This window comes from Cucurbita pepo, chromosome LG03 (genome assembly GCF_002806865.2).
Source record: "Cucurbita pepo subsp. pepo cultivar mu-cu-16 chromosome LG03, ASM280686v2, whole genome shotgun sequence".
Lineage (NCBI taxonomy): Eukaryota > Viridiplantae > Streptophyta > Magnoliopsida > Cucurbitales > Cucurbitaceae > Cucurbita > Cucurbita pepo.
In genome coordinates this window covers 3,278,327-3,298,554 of record NC_036640.1, presented here as the reverse complement: position 1 = coordinate 3,298,554, position 20,228 = coordinate 3,278,327, and the positions used below count along the sequence as shown (strand labels likewise).

General features: G+C 37.0%; 2 protein-coding genes and 1 long non-coding RNA gene across 3 annotated transcripts; 1 reads left to right on the top strand and 2 right to left on the bottom strand.

The window, feature by feature from the left end:
- The first annotated feature begins 391 nt into the window (after positions 1-391).
- On the top strand, positions 392-3,254 carry LOC111789818 (homeobox-leucine zipper protein HAT5-like). The gene is made up of 4 exons (XM_023670518.1): positions 392-885; positions 1,928-2,067; positions 2,166-2,405; positions 2,658-3,254. Exons 1-4 carry the CDS (start codon positions 795-797, stop codon positions 3,045-3,047), a joined length of 861 nt encoding a protein of 286 aa, XP_023526286.1. The 5' UTR covers positions 392-794; the 3' UTR covers positions 3,048-3,254.
- Positions 2,272-2,763, bottom strand: LOC111789819. The gene is made up of 3 exons (XR_002814386.1): positions 2,672-2,763; positions 2,462-2,566; positions 2,272-2,362 (listed from the first exon to the last, which is right to left on the bottom strand). It is a non-coding gene; the product is annotated as an uncharacterized LOC111789819 (long non-coding RNA).
- A 391-nt stretch (positions 3,255-3,645) lies between the features above and the next one.
- Positions 3,646-18,701, bottom strand: LOC111789815 (methyl-CpG-binding domain-containing protein 9-like). Its single transcript, XM_023670517.1, has 11 exons — positions 17,985-18,701; positions 16,324-17,023; positions 15,082-16,191; positions 14,266-14,931; positions 13,402-13,707; positions 12,250-12,585; positions 9,810-9,908; positions 7,688-8,128; positions 7,010-7,220; positions 4,969-6,905; positions 3,646-4,699 (listed from the first exon to the last, which is right to left on the bottom strand). Exons 1-11 carry the CDS (start codon positions 18,488-18,490, stop codon positions 4,397-4,399), a joined length of 6,615 nt encoding a protein of 2,204 aa, XP_023526285.1. The 5' UTR covers positions 18,491-18,701; the 3' UTR covers positions 3,646-4,396.
- Positions 18,702-20,228: the final 1,527 nt, after the last annotated feature.

Genomic DNA, 20,228 nt, shown 5'->3' with positions numbered 1-20,228 from the left:
ATATATATATATATATATATATATATATATATATATATATATATATATATATATATATATTCAATTTATTATTATTTTTATTCATTTTAAATTTGGAGAAAATAGTTTTTAAATTTACAACATTTTATAAGGTTTTACTTTTAATACTTTTTGGTAAATATTTAAATTTTATGGGCGGAAAAATAATTATTTTAAAGTATGGGGATGACTTCATATAAAGTTACAAGGTCTCTTTCGTTTTTTTTATATCATCCCAATTGATGGATAAATAATATTATTTAGAAAAAAAAAACTAAAAATACTTTTGTAATAAAAATATAATGACAGTGGCAGTTTAGTCATTTCAACTCCCTCCCCTATTATAAAAACGGGAAGAAGCTCATTAATTGCCCCTTTAGGTAGCGGAAGGCACCTGGAAAAAGCCATCGATTGGAAGAACAGAAACAGAGTCCAGCCGTCGCGTCTCCGGCCGCCGCTGTTTCCTCTGTCCGATCAAATCGCTCTTCTTCTTTCTGCGTGTCGCCGGAACTCGTATATCCGACGACCGATTCTTGTTGGGATCTGTGGAGCAGAAATTAGAAGGCATGGTGGGATTTTTTGCGATTCCGTTGGAGATTTCCGCTAGGTTACTCTGGACTACCAGTTTCTTCCGCCACAAGCGATCTTGATCCTGTTTTTCCTTTTCCTTTTCGAGATTACTGTTCGTGTTTTAGGTTAGTAGTAAACCTTCGCCTTAGTCAAATTCGAAATTTCGTACAAATTTAACCTCTACGTCGCTGGAATCGGAGATTTTAATGGAATCTGGGCGGTTCTTGTTTAATCCGCCGCCTTGCGGTGGCAACATGCTTTACCTTGGCGGAGCCGGTAGCGATCCTGTTCTGCGAGGTCAATTTCTCTTCCGATCTCTTTTATTTGTATTGATTCATAGCTATAAAGTTTTTTCAAAGCATTTTAATCAAACTTCTACTTCTATACTTTAATATACACTTATTCGTTAGAACATTTAATGTTTTTATTTTCAATTTTACTTCAAATAGAACTCAATAACAGAGATACTTTTAAAATTTTAATTTCCTTTAATAACCCTTCAATTTAAAATATTTTTTAAAAAGTTTTGAAAACTTCAAAAAAAAAACTTTTCAAAATGTTTTTTTTTTTTTTAGAATTTAGCTATAAGAATTCAATTAATTACTTGAAGAAAATGAAATCATATTAAAAAATTGTGAGAAAAACAAAACATATTAAGAAATATTCACCCAAATTTTAAAAACAANTTTGTGGATAATTTTTTAATAATTTTTTTTTATTTTCGACAAATTTATGAACTTTTCAAAGGAGAGAGAGAGAGAGGAGTGATGACGTAGAGTTTTTGAAAACCCTATGATTTGTTTATGTTTTCTCATTATTTAAAGCGTCATTATAATGTTTATAATTAAGTAGTGGTCTAGAATTTATTTAAATTTGTTAATAATGGTTAGTTAATAAATTACCGCATGCTAACTTTTTGGAATAATCCAAAAATAAGCCTATATTTTTCCTCTTATTTTAATGGAAGTGGGTTTTTCTTTTGTTTTGATCTTCAACTTTTCGATTGAGTGCTCTTGTGTGTTTCTGCATGCATTGTTCCTTGTTTAATCAATTTACATGTTAGTGGAAACCCTTTTGTTTACAATAATAATAATGATGTTTCAAATTTTATATTGATGTATGAACTTTATGAACTTAAATTATGAAATTTTAAATATTTGGTTCTATAAAATTAATTTGTTTACCAAATTTCTAATATCCATAAAATAGTTGAACAAAAAAAGAAACTGTGATTCATGTTTATAAATACTGGATTAGCATTAAATAGTTTTGTATGGATTTTCCCTCGCAATTAAATCAAAACTTATTTTATTTTCCAATATTGTGATGAAAAATGAAGGAGGAAGAACAATGATTAGTATGACTATGCATGAGAGTCCAAAGGGGAGGCCATTTTTTCGATCACCGGACGATCTTTACGATGATGAATATTACGACGAGTTCTACCCTGAGAAGAAGCGTCGTCTCACCCATGATCAGGTTTGTTATATTTGCCTTTACTGCCCCATTTTGCCTGCTTCTGCTGCTGCACTCTTTCTGTGGGACAAAAATGAAGAAGTTGCGGAAAATTGTTGAAGGTTCAAATGTTGGAGAAGAGCTTTGATGAAGAGAACAAACTGGAGCCAGAGAGGAAGTCCCAACTGGCCAAGAAGTTGGGGCTGCAACCAAGGCAGGTGGCTGTGTGGTTCCAGAATCGTCGTGCTCGATGGAAGACAAAGCAGCTCGAAAGGGACTATGATGTTCTTAAAGCTTCATATGATTTGCTTCTGTCTAACTATGACTCAGTTATCAAAGAGAATGCAGATCTTAAATCTCAGGTGAGTTATATATACATACACATTCTTAAATTATGGTAGACGAGTAAAATTTTCACCTTATTCACTATTGGAGTATTGAATCTAGCTCGGTATATAGCTTAGTGAATTCCCGGTCAGTTGTTATCTAGTGCATTTCGAAAGATCGAACTAGAACAGCATGTCTGAAAGGATAAGAAAGAAAATAGGAAAGTTCATAAAAAACTAACAACAAGAGTTAAAGACTTAAAACAAATTTCATTATATTACTTTCAGGTGACTTCCTTAACTGAGAAATTTCTGGCTAAAGAGCTGGATGGAGGAGGAGAAGCACCAATTCCATGTGTGACATCAGAGCCTCTTCTAGCAGACATTGGCCATGTCTCCGCCCCACACTCCAGCAGAAAGGCTGAAGATCGTCTCAGTTCAGGGAGCGATGGCAGTACGGTGATCGACGATAATTGTCGACAACTCATTGATTGCTGTGATTCTTACTTCCCCAGCAACGAGTATCTGCAATGTGCACCTCTGCCTAATGGGTTGCAAATGGAACATGATGATAGCAATAACAATAGCAACTACTTGTTCTCAGACATGTTTGCAGTAACAGGCCAACAAAATCAGGAGGGAATGGGAGGGCCTCCTGCTTGGTGGACATGGCCTTAGGACAGTCATTCGACTTGTAACAGCCTGTTGCTTATACAAAATGTTAATGAAGTTCTTGTTTGTAATGAATAAAGTTGAGATATTATAGACATTGTTTGAAGTATTGTATGGCTGTGCTTAAAGAATGGTGCAAAATGTAGTGTCCACAAACTTGAACTGTAAACTTATAAGACAATGCAAGGATATAGCATACTTCAGATTTCTTGTTTTTTTTTTTTTTTTTTCAATTGATATGCAGAAAAACCTAATCCACATGATGAAGATTCTCAAATCCGATCAGTGGAAAATCATACTCCTATTTTCAATTAACGACACCGATACTGAACTCCTATATGAAATCGGGTCATCAAGAATAATGAGAAGACAGAAAAAGATGTGCAGCTATCTACCTTTGATTGCTATAAGCACAAATATTCAAGATTGCCTATACAAGGCAAGAGTACTTGCTGGTACCTGTTACAATGATTGAGGAAGGCCCCAACCAAGTCACTCGTCAAGCACCAAGGAAGACGAGACCTACAAAAGTAAGGTCAAATTTACCATTGTTGATACTAATGCCTGCAATGGCAACAGCTGCAGAACATAGATAGGTTTAGAGTATGAGAAACATGCAGGGTAAAATTCATTTGGAGCAAAAGATAACAGGCAGGTTATTCACGAGACGAAATAGAAACCAAAACGAGTTTTCCTGCCCTCCAGTGAATGATGGGCAGGCATCTACAAATACCCAGTTGNAAAAAAAAAAAAAAAAAAAAAAACTGTGGGTGGGGAGAAGGGGGGAAAGAAATGTAAAGAATTAACTATGTTTACAACAGAGTTTCAATTCTTTTTCTAGACTTCCCTTCTCCCTTTTCTATTTATACATAATGCTTCTGTGTGTATGGAACTTGCTGTTTAATGACGACATCCTTCTAAACGAGTCTCGCTTGATAATAGATATCATTGGGACCCTACCTGCTCCAAGCATAAAATGAAAAACAAGAAACAAAAAAAGAAAGCTCCAGAAGTTCTGTCCAAAATTGGGCTAAGGGACCATATTATCGATTTAGAGTTGGAGCCTCAAGCAGTCTTTATGAACAAAGCGCTCAGACATAGATTCTGAACCGCTTATCCCAGTTAGCAAGGTTACCTCTATGTACAGACGGATCTGTCGGCAGCAGGGGCGCAATGGCTGCAGCAGTAAAATCGCAAATAACTCCAAATTTGTCAAGGAGCAATGGAAAAAGGTATAAACCATAAAATGAATTGAAGGTTTTGTCTTCAAACACAAGAACTCAACAACAACCATAACCACTGGAATAAACCCTGTGGATATAGTTTGTCGGGAGTTATATGATGAGACTCTCAGGTTAAACCTCTGGTTCCTTTCTTTTCTTGCCAGATTTCTTGCTGCTTATCCTGGGCTTTTCTGTTAAATCCACACCAGCTAGCTTCTGATCTGGTATACTGCTCGGGTCCAAATAGTCATTTGGATCTTGGTTGGGCGATATCTTCTCGTATATAATAGCAGCATCAAGAGAGAATATGCGGAGTGCAAGAGAAGATACCGTAGAAATTTTGGCAGCAGCAGAGAGAGATGACCAGTACCACCATTCATTCTTCAAGTATTCCGTTCTTATCATGTCCTCTAATGCAATTGTTGCCTGGACCATCTGGAGAAATGAATAAAGTATTAGTTTCACCTCAAGAAATTCAAGAACCAAGACATTTACTCATTGCTTCAAACTCAGCTAAAACTTCAAGCAAATTAACAAGCACCACATAATTTTGTAAAAGAAATGTATCTAGATGCACTTGCAAGAAATAGATGCACTGCAACATATGTCAAGAAAAAGGAAAACAAATCAGCCCACAAATCAGATAATGATAATTGAAGTACCCAGACACGGTATCTGAGGTATCTGAATTAAGGAATACTGACCTCAAAAATTGTTCCTGCAGATTTTACAAATGCACGCCAGGCCCATCTCCGTTCAATACGTAGTTTTGATGGTCTTATAGCTTCATCAGGAAGTGCAGCATCCATGTCAAGCAAATTCTTTTTCAGTCCTCTAACAACATGCAAGATTCTGCCAACTAATGGCCTCTGTGAAGATTGTGGGATGACAAAGCCTCTACCAATCCCAAACTCTGACAAACGGCTATTCATACTGATTTTTTTACTTCTTGGTTCTGGGAATCCTGTTGCCGGCCTTTTTGCTTTCAGTGCACTAATTTCATTTCCAGCAGGTCTTTGGATTGAATTATCAATAGACGAATTTTGATGGCAAGCATTTTCCAGAACAATATTTCCTAGTGAAGCCTGCCTTTCAGAAGACAAGGTTCCATCCTCCCGAGTACCAGAATCTTGATTGAGATCAATTACGTTCAATGTTGATTCCCTAATGTATGGTGATATAGATGATACAAATGATGGAACCCCATTAGAACTAATAAGTCCAATCTCCTTAATGACATCCTTGTTTGAATCCTTCGTCAAAAACTTAGAGGAGATGAGATTGAAGTCAAATGGGCACACCATGCCGTCATTCTGAAATTTACTTAACCCCATACTATGGTTAAAATATCCTCCTTTAGAAGTTTCTGCTGTGGTCATGCTTGAACTCTCCTCTTGCTTGCTCTCAAATTTGATATTGCATTTACTTTTTGAAGGGCCTCCAACTTCCTTGACACCATCACATTGGGCAGGGTGTAAACTACACTTTCCATTATCATGCTCCTCAAGTTCAGCAACAGTTAAAAAACTCTTATGGCAAGAGAGACAATGGAACCTAGATGGCCAGACAGGTTCCAAGCATACACACCTAAACATTTTCTCATCTTCAGCTAACCTGGTCTTGTCTAGCCATCTATTAAAGTCATCAGGCATTTCAAATTCAAGGAAAGGACCATACTTACTTTCTAATGCAGCAGATGCCCTGGTAAAAGTAAAACCAGAACATTCAGGTTTTTCAACATCCGAGCTTGATGATGAGTCCTTTAACTGCTCCTCGGGACTTTGATTATAAGATCGTGAAGAGATCTGAAATCTAGGTTTATACCATTGCAAAATAGACTCCTTTAACTCCCTTTCTTTGGGGTCATTATCTTTCAACCAATCAATGAGTTTCAATATGTCTGCCTCTGTTTGATAAGAAACCCATGGAAAATTTCCAATAGAATCCCTTGGCAGATGAAGTAGTGAGGAATACATGTTTGACCCATCTAAACCTGAACAATTACCATTGCTTGTTGAAGTATAATTCTTAAACACATGACCCTTACCAACTCGGTCTCTAGATTCACTTCCAATCTGTACCAAACTCCCACTAGTGATGATTTGCGGCTGTCCATTTGACATAACACTAGCCCAATACAACCGACCAGCAGAGTCACTACCCAAAAACTCCCTCCGGACAGATACCTTCAGAAGCTCCAACTCTATACTTGCTATAGAATCCTGCAGCTGCAATATGTCCTTCTTAATATTATCCAACTCATTGTGATAGGCTTGTGATTCATTCAAATGAGGAAGATGAGGAGCTACAGACACTCCGTTAGCATCACAAAGTGTCCAATGATGCTTTGCGGATGGTAGAATAGAAATTTCAGTCTCTATATTACTTTGTTCAGAACCATCAACTTTTTGTGGCAAAGAACTGGACAAAGGTGGCTCATTGAATTTTACAGGTTTGCCACTGTTTTGAGAACCTGAATTGGATAGAACATTGCCACCAGCATCATTGTTATCGATAACATCATTGGCATTGCTCGTTTGCTCTTGAAAACTTGCATGATTGTGACACTTGTTCACTAAGGTCGTTAAAAATGAGAAGTGATCAGAAGCACCAAGCCTAGCTCCATCATAATGACCCTGTCCTGAAACATCAACAGACAACATATTGAAGTGGGAAAACCAATAAAAATATTGGGAGGTAAAACATTTATTGCAATTAGCATAGAAGACCCATCCTTCATCCCACCTTCTCGAACTGCACTAACCATAGTTGTATCAAGCTTTGCAGCTCTTGCAGCCACAACTTCTTCCCTAAACTTGAGGGTTTTCCACTCCATGAAACACGAACGTAACTTCTGCTGCAACTCTGCCGATGCCTCCACACACTGCTCAAGATGTTGTCGAATTAAGGCAGAGCTAAGCAACTCATCACATAGATATTTGAGCAAGAATAATCGCTGCATCCAGAAGAAATATAAGCATAAGGACATATGAACCATGAAATGAAAACCGCCTTTCAGATTATGTTAGGATCCCAACAACAAGAAACACAAAATCATATTATATTGCAATATCAATAGCCCTTAAAGAGGGGTATTGACTCTCCCCAAGTCCCATGGGACAATCCCCAAAACAATCCTCTAGTCCTAGGATCCCTCACTACTCATATTTATAACCAAGTCCTCCTAACTAATTACCACTATGCCCTTACTAACATCCTACAAATATTCCCAATAATTCTTCTAATGTGTGGTAACTGAATTGAGGCATAGTAAATATGACCGAATACTTTATTACCATTGTAATATAAATAAAAGTGCACAAGAAAAATACTACATAATTTAGAGGAATCAAATAAAATAATGAAATAGGAGAAAAAAAATGTAAGCTTATGTCCATACGCATAATGAGAAAATTAACAAACCTCGTCCACACTGAACTCCCAATACTCCTTCTCTTCCAATGCAGCTGCTAGATTGGCAAGTTTATCCAGAAAATCACGAGTAACTTCTCCTCGGAATTTCTTGCCTTTGTGCAGGTTAGTAATGTGGCTCTTAGTATGGTTAGATGGATCTTCAACCCTATGTGTTCCCATTACACAAGAGGGACAGTACCAGTTCCCTTCAGGAATCCTGGCAAGAGGAGGATTCAAACAATATGTATGATATTCAGCATCACATGTATCACAGAGAAGGACACTGTCATCATCTTTATCAATGCCACACACTTTGCAGACTCCTTCATCCCAAGGGGCTTTCGGAATCTCATTTGAGGACATGACAAAGCTATCTACTTCCACTTTCGTCTCTGCATTCACAGATTCTAGCTTGGAGAACTCCTGAAGTCTTCCAATAAGAGATACAACCTGCAGAAAAAGTTATAATCTTATCTTCAGAGACAGAGCAAAAGAAAAGGGACAAGAACACCGTAGTAGTTTTCAAGGTGCTCCTATGACGGTAATGAATACAAGGTTTTCTGTCAAGTGTCAAAAATATGCATCAGTAACTGTACATGTTCGAAAGGGAGAATAACAGAATACTGGCTTCAGCTTATGTACACCGCAATGAAATTCATTCTTAAAACCCTTAACTTACCAAAACCATTATAAAATTTCTCATTTATAAGAAATGATAGGATATCCCAAAAAAAAGGCTAGGAGAAAGTTGGAATTTGGTCCATACAGTTTAAAAGTTAGAATACATCCCTATGGATTGATAAAACCCTGACTATTTATGAGGATTTTATCACACTATAGGGACTATTTATGAGGTTAAATTAAACCATGAGGATAAAATTCTAACTTTTAAGACCATAGAGACTATATTTTAACTTTTAGGATTCAGTTCTTGTAAAGGGGGAGGTCAAACTCATTAAGGAAAAAAGAAAGAACTCCCATATGACAATATGTTGATTCACATCCAAGCAATCATATCTATATTTCCCACGTTACATTTCTCTTCTCCAAAATTCCTTTAAAACCAACTCTAACCTAAAATAAGACATTGAGAAGTTGTCGGACAACCAAGAGAGAAACAGATGTGTTAATCACAGGGACAATCATCAGCTTTCCCTTGACTTCAAAAGGTTAATGGATGAGCACGTGAAAAGAAGAACACTGTTCATCTCTCAGTGGTTACTGAGGTAGAAAGGAACGATTTATTAAACAAACTGCGTTCCTTAAGCATCAAGAATCCACTGATGAAAAAGGGGTGGTGAAAGCTTGAACTCTGTCAAAAGAATCTCTGAGGCACAATGTCATGGACTCTCTCGCTGGTTCAACGAAAGTATAGTTTTTTATGGTGGCAAAGCCCCATGGACTAGAGGTAAATTAAATTTTTCTCTTTTAGTCTTTTTAAAGGTAGAAGATTATAATGCAGATTCAGGAAGTTCTACAATCATTGTGGTTTTCACGCACCCACAGGTAGTACATCCTAGCTAACAGCCATCTATTCTTTTTAAATACAAAAGAAACAAGATAATTGAGGCTCCATATCTTTGGATACATAATATGTTTTCAGGCGTCTAGGACTTTTCTGCCTAAAGAGTGTCGTAACTGCTCCTTTTTTATGTATGCCAACAGAAGATTATATTGGTAATCTCTTTGGCTTAAGAAATGATAAATGAGTATCCATGTTTTCCTCGAAGATTTTTTGTTCCTACATTATTTTAACTAAAATATGTTTCTTCAAAATAAATATGAGAAAATGAAAGGTTTTTAAATCAAGAAATAACACTCAAAAATTAAAACTTAAAACATTTATCTACATGCGGTTCCAACCATGTTTTCCTTGAAGGTTTTTTGTTCCTACATTATTTAACTAAAATATGTTTCTTCAAAATAAATATGAGAAAATGAAGGGTTTTTAAATCAAGAAATAACACTCAAAATATTAAAACTTAAAACATTTATCTGCATGCGGTTCCAATGATGAAATTGTAAACAGACATCTTATGCACATCACAACTACGGTACATCACTGCCAAATTATGAAAACATTAAAATTGTAAAGAGAAATGGAAAGAAGTGAGAACAAAAAGGCACATACCTCATTTTCATACAGTCTCTCAAAATTCCTGGATAATGTCTCAACTAATTCAACCAAATCAGGCTGATCACCATAAGCATAGCGTAAGTTATTCCAGAGCTGCAAGGGGATATCGACCATCAATACCAATAAGCTTTTTGGATAGGAGAGAGCCAAAGCCCAAAGAAAAAGTAGTAAGAACGAGCAATTAAAACAAAACACAACATGGAAGGAAATAGCAAAAATAAAACTCATCCATGATTAGCTTACAGTAACGTTTAAGAACTTTGAGCATGAACCACCAACTTCTTTTGAGATCAGAAAAATTTTATTATAGAAAAGAAAGATTGCAGAAGAGGAAGAAAAAGATATTTCGTCCTCAAAGGCCTCCATAGTTCGTCTGAATATTATGACATAAACTCCAATGGGGAACCAACCAACTGAATGCTAATAAAGCAATCCCAAAAGTATCCGCAACTGAGAGGAGTTCCCTCAAAAATCCCTTTGTTACTTTCAGCTAAAATAACAAATACAAGGCAGCTTCTAAATTAGAGGCATCGGCTGAGAAGAAAGCTCCTGAACTGTTAAGTACCTAGCACCGTAGCATGGATCTAGCTGAAGTTTTTTTATTTTATTTTTATTTTTTTAATGAGAAATCGAACTTTAGTTGAGAAATAATGAAAGAGTGCAAAGGCAACAAAAAAACAAAAAAGAAACCCACAAAAAGGGGAGCCAAGTAACAAAGAATAAAAAGGGACTCCAATCCAATACCCAATGAGACCTAGAAATTAATTATTAAAAGACCTTGTCACTAATACCCGATGAGAAAAATGGGACCAAATGGAACAAACCCCAACCTGCCACAAGAACAACTCTTTCTCATAGAAAGGTGAATAAAGAAGAAACTCTGTGATCGCCTCCCTACAACTCTCAAAGCTGAAGTTGAATGTCTCACAAAAACAGTTCCACAAAGCCCTAACAAAATCACGTCTCTAGAGTAAATGATCCTCCGCCACCATCCTGCAAAGAATACAACAAGATGGCCTGACAAACGAGGACCCTTAGCCAAGATCGGATCCTAGGTGTTAACTCTTCCATGCCCAACATGCCACACAACGAACTTAACCTTTTTGGAAATCTTTACCTCTCCAATGGAAGGAACTAGCCAAACAACAAAAGAAAGAAAGATTTGCAAGAGAAGCCTTTGGAAGGGCAAGGACTCTAGATGCAATCTTTCCTCCTATAAGGGCTAAACCGGTAACGACAAGCAAAGATCACAAAGCCAAGACATCTATATTTGCCTATTGTCCAATGGACAACAAAAACTCAAGTAAAGAGAAGGTAGAATCCCAGCAAGAGTAAGGATAGAAGCCACCATATGATTCTTCTGGGAAGCCAACTAATATAATCGTAAAAATGGAAGGGTCTATCCTCTCACCACCAATCATCCCAAAAATAAGTATATATCTCATTTCCCACCAAATTTTGAACAAAAAAATAAATTAAAAAATATCTCAACTGAAGTATCTTTCCACGAGTTTCTGGAAGTACCCTACATCCCAACCACATTCCAATAAAAAAGATGAGGCTCATGATTGCCAACAATAACCTAGTGCTGCAAGGTGTCAAAGTCGGGTTGGCATTGCCAAAGTCATTTAGTCAGTAGGGTCTTGTTTCTCCCCCGAACATTACCTATGCCTAACCCCTTCCTCCAACAACCTAGACACCACCTCCGGTCTCACGAGATACGAATTCTTATAAACATGCAGTTGCCTGTTGGAATGCCACTCAACAACTTTCCTTTTAGGATGCACTTTGAATGTCTCATGGACAATGTTCTTTGTATTTTGATCAGGCAGAAGCTCATAACAAACGTTTACCTAAATTGCATTTATATATAAAATTTTACGTAAATTGCATTTTAACACAAAAGCTGACCTAAATTGCACACCTCCTGTCTTTAGTGAAAGCACTATTTTTTAACAAAAGAAATATATTTATACCATAGAACCTTCGTGGGAAATTAATTGATAAGGAAATAAATTTATATCATCCTAATTCAGTTATATTTATATGTTTGCGTATATATCTAGATAATGAACATATATATGCATAATGCACAGGGACAAATTTATCATCAACCTACACATATCCCATTGCTAAATGAAAGTTTTTCTTTAGCATTAGGATATTAATAAAGACAGTGGTAGTTTGGAAGTTCTTGGTTATGAATAGGGAGAGCTAGGGATTTTAGAAGGGATTATTTTGAGATTGTCCAGTCTCCGACTTGGAAGAGAGCCCACACTACAACCAAAATATTCCCGCTCTAGGATCCCTAACTCCCCCTATTTATAACACCAAGGCACCCCTAGTTAGTTACAACTATGGCCTAATTATATCTTACTACTATTTCCAATTTATCATTATTAATACGAATTCTGATTAAAGAATAAAAACAAACCTCCTGAACATCCTCGAGAAATGCTTCAAGTGATCCAGCATAAGACCCAGCAGCTAATCTCAAATCAATAGTCCGGAAGTCCAATGGCCGAGAAACCATGGCTGGTGAACCAAGAAGTCCTTCATCATCATTATCACTTGAAGCAATCAATTTCCTGCCAAGCAAGTTACAGAAGACTTTTGCATCATCTGCAGCAGCAGCGCGACGTAATACAATGCGACATTGCTTCATGACAATATCTGATATAGAAATAGTAGTTTTCCTCTTTCTTCGTTTTTCAACTCTCTGAGGCAAGCCAGCACCACATATTTCGGCTAGTAATGAAAGAACAGCTTTCTGCATTTGATAATCAGAAACAAGCAAGTTATATAAACAACCACAATGTTGAAATAAGCACAAGGCATTTGGAAATAAGTAAGCTGTATTCAACTAAGAACTATAAATTCCTGAAGCCAAAAACAAGAGCCCAGACAATATAATTTTCCACAGATTATCTGTTTGAATATTTCCAGTTTATGTAAACAGCAAAGACTCCGCATATTATGACCACAAACTATGCTCACAACTGCAACTGTCCTCTCTCTTCAAGGCCAGCTAATGTGTATATCTACCCTTGTATGGGCATCTCTTTTATGAAGACACTGTGATATGAATAAAGGCAGCAAACAATGTCTATATTCAATTTTTTTGTTATGAATAACCAAAGTTTCATTAAGAAAAATGAGACAAGGATATACAGAAACAAAGCCTTCAAAGAAAAGAGAAGGCAAACTATAAAAAGGGGACTCCGGTTAAGTAAAACAAAACCTAAAGGATAGTTACAAAAAAAGCATCATCACTGAGGCCTACAAAGAACCATAGTACATGACGAGGAACCAAACATCATTTGAAGTTCCCCCAAGCCCCTAAACAAGGACAAAAAACCCCAAACAAGGCAAGGAAGAAGTCCCAAAATGAGAAATAAAAAAAGCCACCTAATGTTTCCTCACAAAAAATATAGATGATATAAACGAGGAAACAGAGAGCAAGCGGGTCTATCTCCAACCACTTATCCTCCCAAAGATAATTATTCCTCCCATCAACCATCAAACAATCAATGATCAAATAGAAACAAGAGAATAAATAAAATGTAGAGAATAAATAAAATAGCACCTTTGTAGGTCCTGATGCGTTGCCCTTGTAAACTTCCTTGCTAATTGAACGTTCCAATATCCTTTTTGCCCAATCCGGTGGATTCCTCTCCAAAGCTTCATAAACACACTTTCTAATTCTAGTTCCTACATTTGTAGGCAACTTTCTAACAGGTTCTAGCACTCGTGCCCACTCTGGCATATTACCATCAGTAACCAGCACCCTCTCCCAACCACCAGTTGGGTCAGAGACTTCTTCTTCTATTGTAATAACATGCTTTTCTCTATTCAATGATCCAAAGATTTGCTTTGTAGCCTCTGCAAGCAGCTGAAAATAACAAATATTAGTGTTGACCCAAAAAAGAAAAGATTAAAAGGGTAACAACTAATCTAACATGCCAAAACAAAAGAACCCCGTAAACTAAACGAGGGAAAATATACAACATAATCTCAAAACTAACATGGTTACAGTAAAGTAGTTGACCCTCAGAAGTTGAAATTGATTTTCAACTTATTTGACAGGAAGAGGGTAAACATACTTTATTAGAAGGAAAAGATGTTTTTCCTTCAAAAAATCCTAATTTATGAGCCTACTACAATGCTAAAAATACATATCCACGTGGAAGCTAATATGTCAATCATGTGCCTTCAGGCTTTTCTTTCAAGTTAAAATCATAATACATAATTCAGCCTCAATCATCAAATAAGAACCATAGTGCTATCATGGTGAGACTACATGTATTATCTTTCCTTACAAAATACTATGGGCTCAAAGGTAGAAAAGAAAATCAGCACCGGCAACGGAAGTTTAACATGAATAAAAACTGCAAGAAACGTGAGTTGCCACACTCAATAAAAGATGTAAAATAACTATAAACCGTCTTACAAATGCATCTGCCTCCATCCCAGCCACTCCAGTAAGAGAGCCACAAAGCACACCACCATCACCTTGCAGGCATCGAAAGACTCTTCCACTTTCTCGAGCAGTTACTTCGGCTGACTCAAGATTTCCATCCATGGATAAGACAGCCAAGATGTACCTGTGAGCTAATTCTGGCCATGTTAGTTCATTGAGAGGGAGCAAATTCAGCTTCATTTTCCTAATAGAAGTTGCACTATCTGCATCCTTTTTCCTTCCTCGCTTTGGTTTTGACTCTCCAGAATCAAAATTTGGATCCACAAGAGCAGCTACCTTGGACTGAAGCTCAGTGATTAGCACTCTTAACAGAGAAGTGTGAGCTTTTGTAAAAGCTGCACCCATGCATCTGCTGTTCGTTGAGGAAGCTAGATTACCTTCCTTCATCACCCTTGTTTCCATTTGTATAAATGCATGTGGATCTCCATTAGCATTAAATTTTGAAGATACTCGGTCATTTGAGAACTCGGTGTTAAGAGAATTTAACAGCTGGTCTTTCTTAAATTCACTTTCAGACTTTTGGAGAGTATTAGCCCCACCACCCGGCAGGTTGAGAAGATCTTCCTCAAGTTCCTCAAGAGATAAGGCCTCTTTAAGACCCAAGTTTTCATGAAAACGAGATAAGAAATCCCAAACCTGGGTCATTAAGATAACGTTGAAAGGTTTCATGCTAAAGAAACAAGATTATATGTCCAAATTAAAAACACAATTTAAATTAACTTAAATTAAAAAATTAAAAAATAAAAAAAGAGAGAGAGAGAGAGAGAAGAAGAAGTTAGCATATACCTGGTAAGCATCAACAGCAAGCTCAGGAGGAATATGCAAGCACAAAAGCTTCCCAGGAGGGGGATTCTTGTCATTGGCATCGCCATCACCAGCAAACTTGGATTTTTTCAATCTTTTAAATAAAAAATACAGTGGCTCATCTTCTTTACATTCTTCTCCATCAAATTTCTGAACCTCTAAGACTCCATTTTCAACTGTTGGTAAAGTTGCACTGTGTATTCTCTTATTTACAAACCGATATCTTGAACAGGATTGAATCCGTGGAACTTTTTCAAGTATTTCTTGCACAAATTCAACGTCTAACCCAAATCTATCCTGCTCCAGCCACTTTTCAAGTTCATCAGGCAAACTGCGTTGCTCATTTTCGACTTCAACCTCAGATCGGATGAAGGCAGAATTTGGAAAGCCACAAAATTTTGCTAATCTAGAGTTCAGTTCACTATTGTCTCCAATTCTACACTGGCCTAGAAAACCCTGTTCGTTACCAAAATGATTACAGTAGAATCTTAAAGTGCTTTTCTGATTGCATAATTTAGAACATGCTTTGATCAAATCATGTGACATCCTTTTCCATGCTGTTGATGATGAAGTATCTTCAACTGAAATCTCACCAATTTCATCTCTCACATACAGATAATCTGAGAGGTTTTCAGACTCTGCAATGGAACTTGCTTCATGATGCAATTCATTTTGCATTCTTACATTAAAAGGTCGATCAGAACAAGTACCAAGACAAGACAAAATATCATTTTCATTTGGTGGACAAAGGTCTAAGAGAATCATCTGTAAGTTCTCATCACCACCATTATTAATCAAACCATCTTCTTTGTCTTGTTCAACAGAAAAAATCTCACTTTTTCCCCTAGAGAGGACAGTTGACCCTACTGGAATTGGAAAAGCAGAGCATGGACACCTCCTAACCCTAAAGAGGGGTCCAGAATCACCGCCATCTAGCACTTCACTTATGAAAAGAGAACCAGTAACCTTGTCATGCCAACAAGATCTATAACCTATTGGACAAACCCGGGTAACATCATGATATGCAGGTCGTGCATCAATTTCTCCCAAGGAAAGAACAAAGAAGTCTTCAAACTGAAGTGGAAATCCTTCCTACGCAGTAAAACAAAAAACAAAAAATAAATCGGTAAGAAAAACAGCAATGACCGAATCAGTACATAGGCAATGTGGGGAAAGATTAGAGATACTTGAACAGAATAAACAAAAAGTAACTAGTACACTCACATAAAATTTTGATGAAATGGAACCTCCATTCTCTTCTGCCACAGCTTCCTCAGAATTTTCAAGATTTACAACTGTAACAACAGATGGGCTTTGACGGTCACACAAGAGTCCCTTACATCGATCATTAATCAAACTCCCATTGTTATCAGTAAAACCATTGGCAACCAGAGACTTGGTTGGCTTCCTTCTTTTTGGTATATAAGACTTTCCAGAAAAATGTGATGACCCTTGTCTTCTTGCTTTGGGTTGCATGGAAGACATCAACCCAAGATGACAAGCAACTTCATAGACTGAACCAAAAGTCTTTCCGTCAGGTGCATGGTAAATAGCATAAAGTTCGCTGTCAACTGATTGTTTAATCTCTACACACCATCCTTCCTCCAGCACACCATGCCTCTCAGAAATAAACTCTCTAAGCGCCTGCAAAAAGACTTCACTAGTATTTTGAGATGACAATTTAACTGATGTGCCCCTACTACTTTTACAACTTCCTATAGGACAGCCCAAATCTACATCCAAGCTTCTTCCCACAACCTGTGTCTGCTGCAATATGTCTTCTAAACCCATCTTCACTTTGTTTTTCACAATATCCGACGCTCTTTGAAGGCCATATCCATTCCCTGAATGTAACAGTGTTCTATATTTCGCAGATGAGCTAAAGGGAGTACCACGAAAAGAATTATCTACTGCAGTGTGTTTTCTAGGAAAGGAAAAGATTAAAATTGAAGTAAATTAATCTAATAATAAAATAAAAAAATAAAAACAGCACATTACTGCGTACTAGTTTAATCTCATGAAATAGAGTCGACCATAGTTGACAAACATGCATATCTTCAAAAGTAGGCAGATGAAAAACATATGACGCAACAGCATTGATAAGAGTAAGGCATCCTCCAATGTTCAAGTTAGAAGACTAACACAGAGATATGACATTGTAAATTATGTGAGACAAGCAAACAACCCATGCAAATAAACAGCAGGAGATGAACCCATGCATTCTACTCCGCAACCCATTTTATCCCCTTCAACAAGACCATAGAGGTAGAAAGCACATTTAACTGGCCAGACTTCTCTTGAATATGGCAAATAATTTCCCCAAGGTCAAGATGTTCGAAAATACTCGGATTCGCAGCCTTCAATATTTGAAGTTTGTTCTTCCCAAATTTACGAAGCTTGCATGTAACAATAAATATCATATAGCTCATCTTCACAACAACCACACTAAAGAAAAAGACATTGCCAGAACACATGCAGAGGGGTTAACAGGATCTAAGAGCATATTCTCTGACACAAAAGCATGCTAACGGGAAGTTATTCTTTTGGAAGCTGAGTGAGACATGAAACTCCGAGCGAAAAAACTAGACACATAAATCATGAGTGTTTCATTTCACTATTTCCAAAAAATTTAATAAGCCTACAATCTATAGATACTTGCATGTTCTTCGTATTATACGTGAAGCACTAATCTTCAAACATTTAACATTCAAAACGACAATAACTCCAACTAAAATTTCATAAGATTAAAAATTTATAACTCAAAGTTTTCGTGGAGGAGTGGAAACTCAAAGCATGCACTCCAGAAACTGAAAGCAGCTAGATAGAAGAGATCTAAAAGTAACTAAGCCTTTTATTTCCCATTCCACCCACAAAACCCCATATACCTGAAACCCGGCAATTCATCACCATCCTCGGCATACACATCACCATCACTAGGAGGCGAAGCGTTAATATCCAACAGCTGCTTCGACTTAACCCCAAGCGGCCACCGCTTACTTTTCACGCCGCTGCTGAAACAGTCCCCACAGACCCAATCCTCGAAATTCAACGCATGAGCGCCCCGCATTCCGGTGCAGGCCAGGTGAAACCCCCGCTCGCATCCGTCACACACCACCACATGGCCGCGCACTTCCAGCAGACCACACAAACCACACACGGAGCCCCGAACCCCGCGTGGTACATGGGCTGCGTCTCCATCAGAGGGCGGAGGGTTATCATGGAAGGAGCGGACAACGTCGAATGTATCAGATATAGTTTCGGAGAAAGAAGAAGGAGAAGGGATCTCGTTGAGATCGATACCTATGCCAGTGCCGGAACGGGTGGTGGAATCAGTGGGGTTGGGAAGGTTGTTGAGTTGTGGGTGTTCGTCGCTGGAATCGGCGAGTTCCATTATCCGAGAAGGGGTTCAAAGTTGAAGTGAATGAATAACAGGATAAAGGATAGTATCATTGCTCAGTTGAGTGATTCCGGCGGGTAATCGGAGAATGCGAGAGGGATCGACGGCTGAGATTTGAGGTTTTTGGTGGTTCTGTTTGGTTTTGATTTTGAGCGAAATAGAAGAATGAAGAGAGGTGGGGGATGAAGAAACTGGGACTGAAACAGTTTTTGTTTCTTTTTTCTTTTTTCTTTTTTTATTATTTTCATTAATAAATGCTTTTGTTTCTTTTTCTTTTTTTCTTTCTCCTTTTTCCTTTTTTTCCGTTTGGAGAGAGATGCATGCCGGGAAACGTGATGCAAGCGTACTCGCGCTGTACATTTAACACGTCGGAATCGGAAGCAACTAAACTGCTCCAAGCACCCGGTTGCCTTTCCGGATAAGGCCGTTCGGGTATCCAATTTGAATACTGAGCATCCCGGTTGCCGGTTAGCAGCTTCTATGTTAATATTTACTACAATCAAGTAAAATTTCCGTGACAAATTATGATTAAAATAACCACAGTAATTTTATTTTTGAGAAAAAAAAAATTGATTTTGAAGCTAATTTAATTATGAAAGTAGAATCTAATTTAGCTTAATAATAAATGAAACACGATTATTGGCCGATCATTAGCCGTTACTTCAGATAGATTGCGGCGTTATTAGAATATCCGTTACTTATGATAGATTGCGGCCGTTATTTAGAATAATTCCTGTACGCTGATTCGCGATTCCGCCTTGTCGTGTTGTACATATAAGTTAAACGGATGTCACGTGTAGACCGAATAGATCCGTACATTTATAAACGGTTTCCTAAAGACAAAAATAAAAGAAATAATATATACAAGTACAAAAAAAATTAAATTAATTAAATGTCATATATATTCTAAGAATTATTGTCTTAGTGTAACACATTTAGCTTATGTGACAAATTTATTTATTTTTATTTATTTTCTCATCCTCTTGGTTATAAATTGGCACGGCCCATGAACTAGTGAGGCCCTAAAAACCCAATTCGCTGCTAATTTAAAATATATACTTTTATTTCTTATTATTTTGGTTAAATATAATCTTTTATCTACAAAAACGAAATTCATCCATTCAAATACTATTTATTTTCTATTATTTCACATTTCCTTTTTTTTTTTTTTTTTAATTTAGAAAAACATAAAAACCATATAATATAATATATTAATATTAAAATAATAACCCACCTAAAAAGTTACCTGAACCGCTCCACCGACAGTAAGATATGGAAGCTTGGAACGACCAACAAAATTCCAACCCTTCTTTTTAGATTAACGAGGTTTCCATTTAAGCAGAGCCTCGTAACTTGTGAGTAAACAATACTTTATACGCAAAATACATCATTGAGTACGTAACAATACTTTATACGCAAAATACATCATTGAGTACGTAACAATCCACATCGCTGGCAAATATTCTACTCTTTCGGCTTTCCATTTCGGGCTTCACCTCAAGGTTTAAAACACGTCTACTAGGGAAAGGTTTCTACACCCTTATAAAGGGTGTTTTGTTCTCCTCCCCGACCAATGTGGGACATCACAAAGTCTCTCCTCAAACGAAGATTTTATTGACACAATTAAGTTAAGATAATGACTGTGATAGCAACAACGAACCGAGTCTTTACATTGATACTCTCATGTCTTTGCTTTTGATTTTTCGATAAGGCCTAATGTCAATGAAAATAA

What these genes read in the sequence shown, in the direction of transcription:
- LOC111789818 (XM_023670518.1), top strand. Translation starts at nt 795, where the DNA reads ATGGAATCTGGGCGGTTCTTGTTTAATCCGCCGCCTTGCGGTGGCAAC. An exon ending in TAGCGATCCTGTTCTGCGAG is followed by an intron (nt 886 to 1,927) that starts GTCAATTTCTCT and finishes TGAAAAATGAAG; the next exon opens with GAGGAAGAACAATGATTAGT. An exon ending in ATGCAGATCTTAAATCTCAG is followed by an intron (nt 2,406 to 2,657) that starts GTGAGTTATATA and finishes TATTACTTTCAG; the next exon opens with GTGACTTCCTTAACTGAGAA.
- LOC111789815 (XM_023670517.1), bottom strand. Translation starts at nt 18,490, where the DNA reads ATGGAACTCGCCGATTCCAGCGACGAACACCCACAACTCAACAACCTT. An exon ending in CCATTTCATCAAAATTTTAT is followed by an intron (nt 16,192 to 16,323) that starts GTGAGTGTACTA and finishes TTTACTGCGTAG; the next exon opens with GAAGGATTTCCACTTCAGTT. An exon ending in AGAGACTGTATGAAAATGAG is followed by an intron (nt 8,129 to 9,809) that starts GTATGTGCCTTT and finishes CTTTTTCTGCAG; the next exon opens with GTTGTATCTCTTATTGGAAG.